The sequence below is a fragment of the Eubalaena glacialis genome, chromosome 2 (genome assembly GCF_028564815.1).
Source record: "Eubalaena glacialis isolate mEubGla1 chromosome 2, mEubGla1.1.hap2.+ XY, whole genome shotgun sequence".
Classification (NCBI taxonomy): Eukaryota; Metazoa; Chordata; class Mammalia; order Artiodactyla; family Balaenidae; genus Eubalaena; species Eubalaena glacialis.
Window position 1 is genome coordinate 76,109,934 of NC_083717.1, and position 14,828 is coordinate 76,124,761.

At 35.8% G+C, this 14,828-nt stretch overlaps 1 protein-coding gene across 1 annotated transcript in view; it reads left to right on the forward strand.

Moving 5' to 3' along the window:
• Window positions 1-11,894, forward strand: part of GTF2A2 (general transcription factor IIA subunit 2) — a 31,847-nt gene extending 19,953 nt beyond the window's left edge. The window contains exons 2-5 of the mRNA XM_061182058.1: window positions 2,338-2,458; window positions 3,076-3,180; window positions 6,592-6,718; window positions 9,253-11,894. Of these exons, the coding sequence (XP_061038041.1) occupies window positions 2,387-2,458; window positions 3,076-3,180; window positions 6,592-6,718; window positions 9,253-9,278 (330 nt within the window). The 5' untranslated portion in view covers window positions 2,338-2,386 and the 3' untranslated portion in view covers window positions 9,279-11,894. The remainder of the gene's footprint in view (window positions 1-2,337; window positions 2,459-3,075; window positions 3,181-6,591; window positions 6,719-9,252) is intronic.
• The last annotated feature ends 2,934 nt before the right edge of the window (window positions 11,895-14,828 follow it).

Here is a 14,828-nt window from a genome sequence, read left to right on the forward strand (position 1 = left end):
ACAAATACTTATTGAATTCATACTAGGCATTGTTCTAGATGGTAAATATATAACTGAGCAAAAGTCCTATCTTTGGGGAACGTCTGTTTTAGTGGATGGAAATAGAATAAGCATATATATGTCAGCTTCGATTAGTGATATGAATGAAAATAAAGCAGTGTAAAGGGGAAGGGAGGTAGTTCTTTCTTATAGGTTGGTCACAAAAGTCATTTCTGATGAAGTGACATCTGAGCAGAGATCTGAATCAGATGAGAGGTAAACCCTGCAGGTATCTGCGCAGTACATTTGAAACAGAAAGAACAGCCAGTGCAAAGGCCCTAAAGCAAGAACATCTTGCCATATTGGAGCAAGGGACTAGTATGGCTGAAGCAGAGTGAATGAGGGGTTACGTGGAAGAAGTCAAGTTCAGAGAGGTAGTGGGGGTGGGGGGGTCCAGATCATGCAGGCCTTGTAAACCATTAGGAGGACCTTGGTTTTTACTCTGAGATAGAATGCTGCCTTGGGAGGTTTTGAATAGATGAGTGATGTGATTTTATTTGTGTTTTAAAAGGCTCAGCGTGGCTGCTCTGGGGGCAGGGGTGGGATAGACAAGGGTAGAAAGATGGAAACGCCTTACTTGGCTATCACCATAAATCTTAGTGACAGATTGATGGTGACTTAGTGCTAGCAGTGGAGATGGTCAAAGTTGTTGGATTCTGGTTATATTCAGAAGGAAGAACTGAAAGGATTGGCTGACAGATTGCACGCAGGGTGAGAGAGAATTTGACTATAAGGTTTTGGGGCCGTCTTACTGGAAGACTAGATTTACTGTTAATTGAGGTGGACAAACTGAGGGCAGAAAAGGTTTGGAGGAGTATCCAGAATTTGGTTTGTAACAAATTTAATTTGATCTACCACTTCATATTTCCATCCAGTGTCAAGTAGGCAGTTTTATATATGGCAACATGGGCATATAAAAGGTCAGGACTGGCAATGTAAGTTTGCACGTCATCAGCAGATAAATAGAACGTATTTAAAGCCATAAGCCTAGATGAGGTAACTACGGGAGTAAAGCATATAGAGAAGACATGAGAAGCCTTGGGGCACTCAAGTAGTTAGAAGTTAGATTGCTGAGGAGCAACCAACAGAAGGAAACAAGAAACAGTACTATCCAGTGAGGTGGGAGGAGAAAACTGAGTGTGGGGTCCCAGAAGCCAAAGAAAAGACTTCAAGAAGGCAGAAATGAACAGGTGTATCAGATGCTCACAAGGTGTGTAACGTGAAGACTGATAACTATTATTTTTGCTGAGTTTTACCTGATGTTTACTCCTGAATACACCTGTCTCTCTAAACTGAAAGTGCCATGAGGTCAGGTATCTAATACACGACATATAGTAAAAGCTCAGTATTTGCTGAATATGTGCTGCTGGCACCCTCTTCGAGCCCTCATCCCTCATCACTTTCTAATCTTGCACTTGAGTACATTGTTTACATTGCTGCCCATTTGTCTGATCTTTCCTGTCTAGAAAGCTTCAGGGGCTCCCCATTACCTGCACTATAAAATCCTGGCACCTCTCCTGACAAATCCATCCATGTTATCTTTTTCAGCCTCATGTCCTACCACTTCCTATTCATACCTATACCCTAATATGGAACAATTTATAGTTCTGTCTACGGACTGTATTATTTCATCCTTCTGTGGCTTTACTCATTCTATTTATTTTTTCAGCCTAAGATGACTTTCCTCCTTTGCTTGGCTAAAGTCTAGCTTGAAGAATCAGGAAGCGTTCATGAGCCAACTCGTTCAGTCCACAGGCAGCCTCCATAATAACTGTATAATCTCTATCACAGTTCTTATTCTCTATTTAACTTTTTTATGTGTCTGTTACCTTTTCTAAAGTATAAATTTTTTAGGGTCAGAAGTGTATCTTTATTTATCTTCCTTTCCATGGTACCTATCACAGTGCTATCTTCTGGGTAGGCAGTCTATAAATACTGAATTTTAAGAGAAAAGGAAAATGAAGGGGAAGGCATTCAAATGTGAGCTGAAGATTGGATCAGTGACTTGACAGTAAGTAGAAAAGAATGGTACATGGTAAATTCTAGACTAGGTCAAAAGGTAGATATTTGAAAGAAATGGTAAAGATGTACATTTTAATATATATATCTATACTTTGTACAAAGGAGTATAAATGCCTACGTCGAAATAATAGAAAAATAGAAAAACTATTTTTAACTATTCCTTGTAATTCCTCAGTTATTATATAGTATGCTAATAGTATATATTAGAAAATATGAAGTGCCTATGTTACATACGTAATTTATAATTTTTTTAATACTTTCATATTAAATTTTTAGGATATCAATGCAAGCCTGAATAAGAAAAAGAATTTCTCCCTCCTAAGCCATGGCATATCAGTTGTACAGAAATACCACTTTGGGAAACAGTCTTCAGGAGAGCCTCGATGAGCTTATACAGGTGAGGGACTAAAAATCAACATTTTTATTTAGATGGATCTATAATAATTCTTGTTCTCATACTTATGGGAATGGCATAGTCTATGTAGCTTTAAGATAACTTTGGATAAGTTAATACAAGTCTTGAGATTTAAATTAGAATTTTGAATTTATATTTTAATTTTAGGAAAATTAACCTTTTTATGTAAACCTCTCATCCAAGAACATATTACATATTTCCATTTATTTTCATATATTTTGAGCTTTGATAAGATTAGACTTTTTTTTTTAACATATTATTGGTCCCAAGTTTTTTATTTAAAAGAAACTTGGTTCCTTCAATTTATCGAACACTTCTTTCCAGATACTATGAAGGAGTGGTAGACAAAGTTTTGTCCTGGTGTTGTAACATCACTGCATGTTTTCTTTTCAAAATTATGTTTGTGTCAAGATAATGCAAGAAAATATTGTCAGGCTTTGCTTCTTAGTTGTCAGTTATGGCAAAAAAGAATAAGGGATTCTAGTTTAGAGGCTCTGGTTAACCTCAGTTAAATTTTAGATGATAATTCATGTATTTTTGTTTTATTTTTTCTTTAATGTTCTTCTCTAAGAAGATTCATGACCTTTATTTTTTCTCAGTCTCAACAGATTACCCCCCAACTTGCCCTTCAAGTTCTACTTCAGTTTGATAAGGCTATAAATTCAGCGTTGGCACAGAGGGTCAGGAACAGAGTCAATTTCAGGGTAAGTATATTTTCTTAAATCTAGAAGCTGCACCATGGTTGTTACAATAGTGCTTTTTAGGACACCTACATATTTATTAATCATAAAGAGATGGCTTAATCAAACTTTGGAACTTGTTTGATAACAACTGAATCCTGCTTGATGTTTAAATAGTCTATATACTAAGTTCATCCACTTAATGTGAGATACAGAGTTGTTTTTAGATTCTTATTCCATTGTTTCACAAATCAGCCTATGTATGTTTGGCTACCTTCCCTGAAGAGTTACTGAGATTTCAAATGTCTGAAACATTAGCTGCAGGATTGAAGGTAAGTGAGAGTAATCTCTAAGGATCAGTTATGTTTTTTAAACTCTGACCAGGGAAGTTCAGAGTTATTTCTAGAAACTTCACGTTGCCTCCCACCTACTCTTAGATAACATGGCTTATAAAGACCTGACCTGTTGGCAGATAATGGTCTCTTCTGGTAGCTTGGTCTCATTTGAATCATTTGTACTTTGAACAGTAATCCCAAACTGAACAAAACTGTCTTTCTCAATTCGATGGTAAATTCAGATTAAAAGATATGAAAATCAACAAATGAAAAGAATATAGATGTTAATTTGCATTTAAGAGAACGTCAGTGTTTGGGGTTTTTGGTTTTAGTTTGTGATGAAAAACACAAAAGAAAAATTTATTTATTCAACGAACATTTCAATGCCTATTAAATACGAGGCATTGTTCTGGATATTGGGTATACAGGACAAAAGAAGACAGGCCCCTTATTTTAGTGAAGGGGTAAAATCTGCATGTATTTTATATTCATATAAATAAGTCACATCAGTTTCACATGCCTAACAATTATCTGGAGTAAAACGTGTCTTTATAAAATTTTATCAGTGGATTCTTGAATTTTTAACAGTAATAATGCTGGCGCAGTTTCCTTTTTGTACAACCATACATACAAATGTGCCTAGTTTGTCATTCAGAACCTGATCCTTTAATTCTAAATTGATCCATGTTGATACATATTTGCCCATGTAGAAAATTTGTTTGACTACTTATCAGAGTCGTAGGGTTCACAAGGCCTGAGTGGTCTTCTAGTTGTATTATGGTAGGTTTCTAGTTTGGATCTCTTTAGCTAAAGGTAAATTAACTTTAAAAAAGTGTTATTCAGTAGATATATGTAAAAAATAGATGTATTTATTAGAGGTGCATTAAAGATACAGTTTAGCCACATGTTATCTATCATATAGAAGGAAATTTTTAATATAAAGAACAGAATTTCAGCATATTTGAATGTTCACATGCTAATCATAAATAGCAGTGACTTGCCTGGTTCAAATTATTGACACATCTGCCACCAACTGGATATGACAGTAACCTACACACTTATAGGATCATTGATTATACACAAGCCAGAAGTGAACGTTGAGGTTGGCATTTGGTTGTTCAGCCTTCCAACGGCTCAAACTAGAGTCAAGGAACAGATCTAATTAAAAAAAGTTTTTTCTTTACATTTACAACTCTGCATCTTTTTACTTAATAATATGTCCTGAGTGATTTTCTATGCATTACTCCCACCTCTCCACTGAAACTTCTCTTGCCAAGTTATTTATTGCTGAATCTAATGCATAATTAGTGATACTATTGATTAGTCTCTTTTGAAACCCATACTTCCCTTGAAATCTTACTATTTTGGCTTTTTTTCCTATTCTCTGGCCCCTCTCTCAGGCTACTTTGTATCACTTAGTATCACTTAATTGCTGGTTTTCCTTAAGGGTTATCTAGGGCTCCACATATTCTTGAATGATCTCATCCAGTCCTTGGCTTTAAAATTGATATGCTCCCATGCTTGCTTCTACACTCCAGCTGCTTACTGGATATGGTAAGATGTAGCTGAAACTCGAATTTAACTTTCCTCCCAAACCAGTTTTTTCTATGAATGCGTTGTTACACAAGCCAGAAACTTGGGAATAACAAAGATTTCTCTCTTCCCCACCCGACCATATCCAGTTGGTTATCAAGCGTTGACAGATCTACCTTTTAAAATCTCTCCACTTCCCTACCCCCTTGCCTCTGCTATCGCCCAGCCACTTTGACCTGTCTGATTCAGCCAGCTAAAAGCTATCGGCTTCTTAGCTGCTCTCCTTCCTCCAGTCAGACTCCCCTCTAGTCTGTTCATGTTATCACCAAAAATGCAAATCTCATCATGTTACTCCTCTGCTTGAACTCCTTCATTGACGTCCTAATGCCCTCACAATAGGGAAAAGCTTTCCCAAGGTTCTCCATGATCTCTTTCGCCTTAGGACCTCCTGTCATATTCTCGTTTCAGGAACTTACTATCCCATTCCAAGTGTTTGTCTTTCTTTCTGGTGTCCCACCTTTCCCTTGACTCTTTTTCATTCTTTGGGACTCAAGCTTCCTCTGTCCTATCTCCTGTACCCCCATTGTACCCAGTAACAATCTTTCATAGCACTGTTACACTATGTATTTACTTGTTTTAATGATCTCCCCTGCTAACCTGAGCTTCTTGGATGGCAGGGATCATACGTGTATTGCTTACCATTGTATCCTTAGTGCCTAGTATAGTCTAACAAATAGTAATTATTCATTATTTATTAAATTTATTCATTCGTAGCCATTATAATTTCCCTAATGATTCTAACTTAAGCCATTAATGAGAACTCAATTTTTGATATTACAAGTAACACTGCAGGGAACAGTTTTGTGCTGAATTTTTTTTTTTTCTGAAGGCATATAAATGTCTCATTGAATACTAAATTTCATATGTAAAGACTTGTGCATGTATATATCGCTCAGGTTTTGATTATATTCTGTTGGTGTCCACCCTTGCACCTTCATCACACTTTTCAAAAAGTTCCTTTTAATGTTCAGATAAAATTTTTTTTAGGAGAAATATGTATTAATTATTAGAAGAATGTCAGTTGCACAGGACAATAATGTTTTAATTTTAGTGGCTAATACAGTAATTCATCTGAGCTAAGTCACAGGATTAAAATTAATGTTTCTAGGAATTCCCTGCTTTTGTACAAATTCAGAGAATCAACATACACAATAAAATAGATTGCTTTTAAAAAGTATTTATATAAAAAATGCAAATGAACTTTCATAATTTAGCCACATGAGGGCAGTAGAAATACAGATGCAAATTTCCATTCAGTTTTTCTTCAGGTAAGTAATTTATTTGCAGGCTTTTCCAGTGTCTTCCCTTAGCAAATTTATCTAGGATTTTTTTCTTTAAGTGATAGTATGATTAACACTTAAGATTGCTTGCTTAAGATTTTCCTTAATTTTCATCCTATTTTGAGAATTATGTACTTGTAGCTAGGTTTTTCTTAAATTGTCTGGAGAAAAATGTGAGGGGGAAAAAAATGACTTTTCATGGTTTGTCTAAATGTTTTGTTTTAAAGGGCTCTCTAAATACATACAGATTCTGCGATAATGTGTGGACTTTTGTATTGAATGATGTTGAATTCAGAGAGGTGACAGAACTTATTAAAGTGGATAAAGTGAAAATTGTAGCCTGTGATGGTAAAAGTAAGTGTTTGCCCTAATTACTGTGAAAGCAAAGCTACTTGAAATCTTGTTTTCATGAGTCTTTAGAAAATTTTCATCTGAAATTAAGGGAGAAAATGGCCAATGATCCACTCCCAGATAGAGACCAGGCTTCTTTCTCAGCTAGATTCTGGATTCCAGATCTCACATAGTCCTCTTACTAACTTTAGGTATAAACATTTCATATGACACATAGACTACTTCTACAGGTTGAATTTGTGTGCGGGGGTGGGGGAAGCATATTAATAAGCTTTTCTTCCCTATTTCAGTTGCAGATTTGAAGTGTTTCTAAAGCTTTTCTTTTTCTTTAAGGAAGTGTTTAATTTCAGTTTATCCTATGGTTTCTGTTTTGTTGGATACCTATACATTTTATATTTTAAAAATGATTATTTAAAAGACTTCAAATAACCATCAGAGCCTTATCAGTCAGTCATAATGGTAAATATCTAGGCCTCTGATCTGTCACATGCAGATATTTTTACAGCAGACCTAGGAACTTCTTCAGGTCCTTAAATGTTTGTTTCAAAAACTATACACCTCTGCTTTCTGTTCCATGATTATTTTCTTTTTGCTAATTGAATTTTAAATATATAAATTGTATTTGAAATATACTTACTTTTACTTTGTAATCTGAACAATTTGTGTTTAAAGCAGCTACTCCTGCAATTAGAGAATACTGTCAGTCACTTTCCAAGAAGGGGAATTTTGAAAAGCAAGAGAAAGAGAAATGTAGAAAGCAGTACCCTACGTTGCTCAGTTTGTAGGTTAGGTTTTTTTGTTTTTATGTTTTGGGTTTCAAAGAAATGCCCTATCACTGAAAAGATATAAAGACAGAAAACCACACAAGAAAGACGTCATTTGTAACATCATCTGGAGATAACATATCACTTAATGTTTTAATGTATAACCTTCTAGTCTTTATATACATATCTTTACAGTAATATATATGTATGCACATACTCATTTGCAAATATATCATCATTTTTCACACACAAGTCATTCTCTTAAACCTGGTTTTTGATAGCTGCCTGAAATTATATACCTTTATCCCTTTTTAAAGAAATCATCTCTTCCAGATGTCAGAGTCTCGGAAACTAGCAGTGTTACAGTGGCTCATACATTTCGGAAGGTTAAGGAGGGATAATCTTTCTAAGACCATTAAGATGACTTTTTTATATAATTACCAAATACTTTGTTCTTTGCTGTAACAACAAAAAAAAAAATCTATGTTTATAATTTTATAGTTCCTGGATCACAGATAACATTTCTGTATGTCAGATAATATATACTTTTTTTCATGTCTTTCTTATAATTTAGGCTAAATTATCACCCTTAGGTTTTCAAATTTTTAGTAGACTATAGAATTTGAGCATTAATGTATAATTTCTAGACCACTATCAAAATGACTTAATGATATGGATCAGTACTGTTCATAAAACTTTCATGCTGATGGAAATGTTTCCTGTCTATACCCTCCAATAGCCACGTCTGACTATTAAGCACTTGAAATGGATTAGGGCAACTGAGAAATTTAATGCTTTAATTTTAATTTTCTTAACTTTAAATAGCCACATGTGGTTAGCCAGTAGCTACCACATTGGACAGCACAGATGTAGCCTAGTAGAGTGTCAATCAATCAATCATTTGAAACATAGCTAAGAACCAAAAAGTCAGTGAAGGCCCCTGAGCAAACAATAATATCAAAGAGTCCATGTAAACATATGTATTTTACTTACAGGTAGTCCTTAGAGTGTATTTCTCTTCTCTTACTTCTTAAAGATACAAGATTATCTGTTTGTTTTTTTTTCAAACTTCAGTGGATATAAAATACAAATCAATCAGCCTTACCTAGTGCAGTGGCTTCTGAGGAACTTGCCCCACTTACAGCACAGTATAGTAATTGTTCTTCAAAGAAAAGATTGTTGAGTATTCAAGAAAAGCTTAGATTGTGTTCCATGCACTCGTGTCTGTCAGCAGAAAATAATACAATCAATCAATCAATCATTAAAATATAAATGGTTGTGGCATTTAGAGGTAGAAGCTTAAGTAATAATTAATACCATTCCTTAGTAACCAGATAAATGCAGTACTACTGCGAAATAAAGTTCAATTCCAAATAGAGAAGCAGAGAAAGTGATTGATAGTGGCTAGAATTTTGGTATTTTTCTCGCCAGGAATTAAAACAATTCTCTTCTATGTTATACTCCTTTGTGGTTTTAAATTTTTGGACAGTAGAGGACTTGGAAAAAAAGTATAGCAGCTATATGAACCAAATGTAGTATAACTTGATTTTTCTTAACATAAATATGGAGACTAAGCATTAACTTTCCTTTTAAGGCAGAGGTAAAAAGACATTTACGTACACAAGATATTACTGTGGTCAGCTTTTCCTTTCCACCCTTGTCTCCCCTTCTTCACCACCATTAGTTCCTGTTTTACTTTTGAAAGAAAGATTTTCTCAACATATTTAAGTTGCTGCTTGAATTTACTGTTTCTCTCCTCTGTTTGTTTCCTAGATACTGGCTCCAATACTACAGAATGAATAGGAAAAAAATGGCTTTTTAATGCCATCCTGTTATTGTTCATCAGTTTTTGAAGAGAAGCATAGAAGAGACTTTTTTTTAAATTTATTCTAGCATTGCAGAAATGACTACACTGTGCCATACTATCAGAGAATTCCACTAGAAAGAAGCTTATAATTCTGTACCTTCTTACATTACCTTATTATACAGCATGAAGAAACAGAACTTTTTTTTAACAACAAATCAAACATTGTGGCCTTCCTAGGACCATTCTTTAATAAATTCATTTTAAAACTCAATGTGAGTAATAACTGCTAGAGCTGCTAAGCTAGCAATATGGAGATAGATATTAGATAAGCATTTTGAAAGAGCACTGTGTTCCTTGCAAAGGAAATTAGAAAAATGCATTCATTTCAGTAAAGTTAGTTTTTATCAATTGTTTGTTAGTTTAGCTGATGAAAGCATTAGCAGGGGGCAAGACCAAAATTCCAGACTAGAACTTTCCTTACAAAAATCATTTTTTTAAAAGTACAAAACCAAGGGTAATTATTGGTGTGAAAAATCTAAGTACAACTCAACTAGGAAAAATTAAACAACAAAATGTAGTCTTTACATGTAAATTTCTTAAATTGTCCATATCAGTCAGGTTTCATTTTTAGAATATTCTACATCTTACCAGTTATTAGACTTTCAATAAAAAGTCCTATTAAATGTAGCCCATATCTTTGTGTACTTGAAGGAAAAAGTTTTGTCAATCTAGGAATATATGATGAAGAAAGTGGCATTTCTAAAATGTCACAGAGGGAGAATGTTTATCATGTAGTAGAAGTAGGCTTTTACAGCCCCATCCTGTGGTCATTCCCAATTCAACCCTTTTCAATGTGAAGCTGTCCTTTCACTCTCACTCTGCTGAGAGATAATTAATAGAGTTAGCAGTAATCATCAGCAAAATAGCTTTTCATAAACCTATTAAAGTACTAAAAAAGATCTTTATATTGTGCACTGTCCCCCTATTTTTTTAGCTGTAGAAGCATGTTATATAATAGGTTTCATCATTTTTTAAGTAATCAGTGCTCAGGTCTGATCTATGTAAGATAATGGCCAACATCACTAACTTCATTATCAGTGCTGTTTGTGTTACATATATTCTTCTAGATAATCCTCACAACAGCCCTGGAAGAACTGTGTTCCCCTTTTACAGATTTAGAAGCTTAATTACCAAAGGTTACATAATTAGGATTTTTCTTAATTGCAATGAGTCAAGATCAATACCTTTTTATTTTGGAGGTTCAACATAATGGTTGGTTAGCAGACAGGTTATGTTGATAGTAAACTTACAATGGTTGTAGAAATTTCTGTTTCTTGAGTAAATTATTGTTTAAACTTTTTTCATGTTATTAACAGTCACTGAGATCTTAAGAAAAGTATAGGGCTGGAGGTGTATACTTTGGGGGATTTTAAATCCTATAAATGATGTCACTAGATTGTGCTTTCAAACATACAAAAGTAACATTGACCTAGATGAGTTTCTTTCTTACAGGAAATGGTTGACTGCCATGACCTACTAATTGGAGTAATGCCTTCGCACTCCTAGTATTACCTCAGCACATCAGTGTAGTCCTTGATTTCTTAGATTAAAACTAACTTTCATCCCTGCAGCCCATTCTGCATAATCTATTCCAGTGTTCTCTTCCTGACCTTCCCTACTAATGAGCACATAGTCTGCTCCAGTTAAATTTGAGAAGGAAACAAGCCAGATCTCAGATTTCTCTTTTGTCTTGGTTATGCTGTTTCCTTCATTTCTCATGACTTTCCTTTCAGAATCAAAATCCTATCCATCATTCAAAACTTAAACCCACTTGTATCTGAGTACAACCCATATTGAGCTCTTCCCTTGTGAGCTCTTAACAAAGGAGTCATGAGAAAACACAACAAAGGACAGGAAGAACTTACATCACTCTCAGTACTCACTCATACTCATCCAGGTAACTGGTGTGGAATACCTAGGGTTTATAGTGTACCTAGGTGTAAACCCTAGGGATTATACCACATTCCACCAGTTGAAACCAACTCTTGTACTTAGGACAGCCACCACATACACACCTCTCTTTTCGCCTGGGCAGGAGTACAGAAATCATAGCCTGACATATCCTCCTCTCAGTTCTAATTACTTGCATACACATGGCTAACATTTGCATAGTGATATAGGTGTTCTAATCTTCCCACAGCAGTACTCGGACTTCACTGGAAATTACAGAAGAGACACGGCCAGAGCTTACGGCCAAAGGTTTCCACTTTGGTGTAAGCTCTCCCACCTGGCCACAGGCTCCAGTGATAATAAGCTTACTTGCTTGTTAATGTGGAAGAAGAAAAAAAGTCCATTAATTCATCTATTAGTAGGACTAAACATAAAATCTGGGCTTTGTGTGGTAACGTACAGTTGGTCCTGTCTCAATGTATTACTGAGTACTACTTTAACACCCAAATAGTGGACAAAGAATAGCTTCTTTGGGTTTAATGCCTGACTGGTCATTGTTTGGTTTGTTTATAGTGATCTGTCTTCAGCTGATGTTAAGGGGAAAAAAAGTATTTTATCTCTTGGTAGACATCAATCCCAGTGTCATAAGGTATGTTATCGTCAGTTTTGAGTGGGTCATAATTGAATCACTAATAGTAAAATATGTACGTATATTGGAATGTGTGTGCTTTCACTCAACTGGAGAAGCAATTATTTGTAGCATAGTTATAAAATTTGAAATCAATAAAACAATGCATGGTAAGGGAAAGTGCGAATTCTCCATAAGAATTTGCAACATTTGTTTTGTCAATCCATCCTAAAAATGCCCCCTAATTTGGTGAAAACATCCAGCTATTTTTTATATGCTGTAGTAATAATAGAATCTTATTTTTCTAGTACATGGGTAGATAGAATGTGCTTGGGGTTTGGGGCAAGGCATTCTACCTTGTAAGAGGTATAAGAACTTGGCAACATACAGCAAAGGATTTAGCAGCATTAGTTCAAGAGAGCATTGTGCAAGAAAACTGTGAACAGTGTGCTCTCGTGAGTGTCCCAACTCTCTTATTCTCTGATACTTTCTTCCTCTGCTTTTACTCATTCTGTTTACCAAAGTGAGCCACAAAACACCTGAATAGCCAAAGCAAGAACAAAGCTGAAGGCATCACGCTTCCTGCTTTCTGACTATATTACAAATCTATAGTAATCAAAACAGCATGATAATATTGGCATAAAAACAGACACATAGATCAGTGGAACAGAATAGAGAGCCCAGAAATAAACCCACACATGTATGGTCAATTAATTTATGACAAAGGAGGCAAGAATGTACAATGGGGAATGGACAGTCTTGTCCATAAATGGTGTTGGGAAAACTGGACCACTATCTTACACTACACACAAAAAATTAACCAAAATGGACTAAAGACTTGAACCTAAGACCTGAAGCCATAAAACTAGAAGAAAACATGTGTAAAGCTCCCTGACATCAGTCTTGGCAGTGATTTTTTTGTATTTGATACCAAAAGCAAAGGCAACAAAAGTAAAATTAAGTGGAACTACATGAAACTAAAAAGCTTCTCTGCACAGTAAAGGAAACCGTTAATAAAATGAGCAGGCAGCCTACAGAATAGGAGAAAATATTTGCAAATAATATACCTGATAGATTTATATCCAAAATATAAAGAATTCAGACAATAGCTAAAAAACCGTTCTGAATAGACATTTTCCCAAAGAAGACATAAATACAGCCAACAGGTACATGAAAATATGCTCATCATTAACCAGGGAAATGCAAATCAAAACCACAGTAAGACATCACCTCACACCTGTTAGAATGGCTACTGTCAAAAAACAACAAGCATTGGTGAAGATGTGGAGAAAAAGGGAACCCTCGTGCACTGTTGGGAGGAATGTAAATTAGTGCAACCAGTATGGAAAAATATGGCGATTCCTCAGAAAATTAAGAATAAAACTTACCTTATGGGGCTTCCCTGGTGGCGCAGTGGTTGAGAGTCTGCCTGCCAATGCAGGGGACACGGGTTCGAGCCCTGGTCTGGGAAGATCCCACATGCCGCAGAGCAGCTGGGCCCGTGAGCCACAGTTACTGAGCCTGCGCGTCTGGAGCCTGTGGTCCGCAACAAGTGAGGCCGCGGTGGTGAGAGGCCCGCGCACCGCGATGAAGAGTGGCCCCCGCTTGCCACAACTAGAGAAAGCCCTCACACAGAAACGAGGACCCAACACAGCCATAAATAAATAAATAAAATAAATTTTAAAAAAAAACAAACTTACCTTATGATCCAGCAATTCCACTTCTGGGTATTTATGTGAAGGGAATGAAATCACTATCTTGAAAAGATATCTGCATCTATGTTCAAAGCAGCATTATTTACAATAGCCAAGACAGGAAAATACGTGTCCATTGATGGATGAATGCATAAAGAAAATGTGTCATCTATGGCCCACAAGAACCAGATTATTCAGCCATTAAAAAAAGGAAATCCTGTCATTTGCAACAAAACAGATGGATCCTGAGGGCATTATACCAAGTGAAATAAGTTAGAGAAAGAAAGATACTGTATGACCTCATATGTGGAATCTAAAATAAACTGCACTCATGGATACAGAGAACAGATTGGTTGTTGCCAGAGGCAGATGGTGATGGGGTGAGCAAAATGAGTGAAAGTGGTCATAAGATACAAACTAGCAGTTATAAATAAGTCCAGGGAGTGTAATGTACAGCACAGTGACTATAGTTAACAATACTGTATTGTACACCACCAGTTTGAACTGTGTGAGTCCACTTACTTATACAGGGATTTTTGTTTTTTAATAGTAAATACTACAATGCAACACGATCCACAGTAGGTTGAATCCACAAATGTGGAACCACAGATACAAAAGAACCACATATACAGAAGGCCAACTCTAAGTTATACATGGATTTTCGACTGCAGAGGATCAGCAACCCTAACCCCCTCATTGTTCAAGGGTCAACTGTGTATATTTAAAAGTTGCTGAGAGTAGATCTTAAAAGTTCTCATCATAAGAAAAAAGATTTCTAACTGTATGGTGATGGATATTAACATTATGGTAATCATTTTGCAGTATACACGTATATAAAATCACCATTTTGTACACCTAAAACTAATGTTATATGTCAATTTTAATCTCAATTTTTTTTTTTTTAAGTTCCCATCTTCAGAGACTTCTAGTCATTCCAGAATAACAAGGACAGGACTTAACTTCCTTCCATAAACAACTAGAAAAGTAGACAAAATATATGAAAGTGTTTTTCAGACATTGGAAAACAGGCAGCACAAGGCTGTAATCTCTGAGAAAGGGGGCAAAGAAATAGTTGAGGTCTATAACCTTCCAGCTCACTGCATGGAGGCAATACCCAGACTATAGGAACTTGCCTGGTGGTTCGGTGGCTAAGACTGGGTCCCAGTACAGGGGGCCCAGGTTCAACCCCTGGTCAGGGAACTAGGTCCCACATGCCACAACTAAGAGTTTGCATGCCACAACTAAAGATCCCGCATGCCGCAACGAAGAT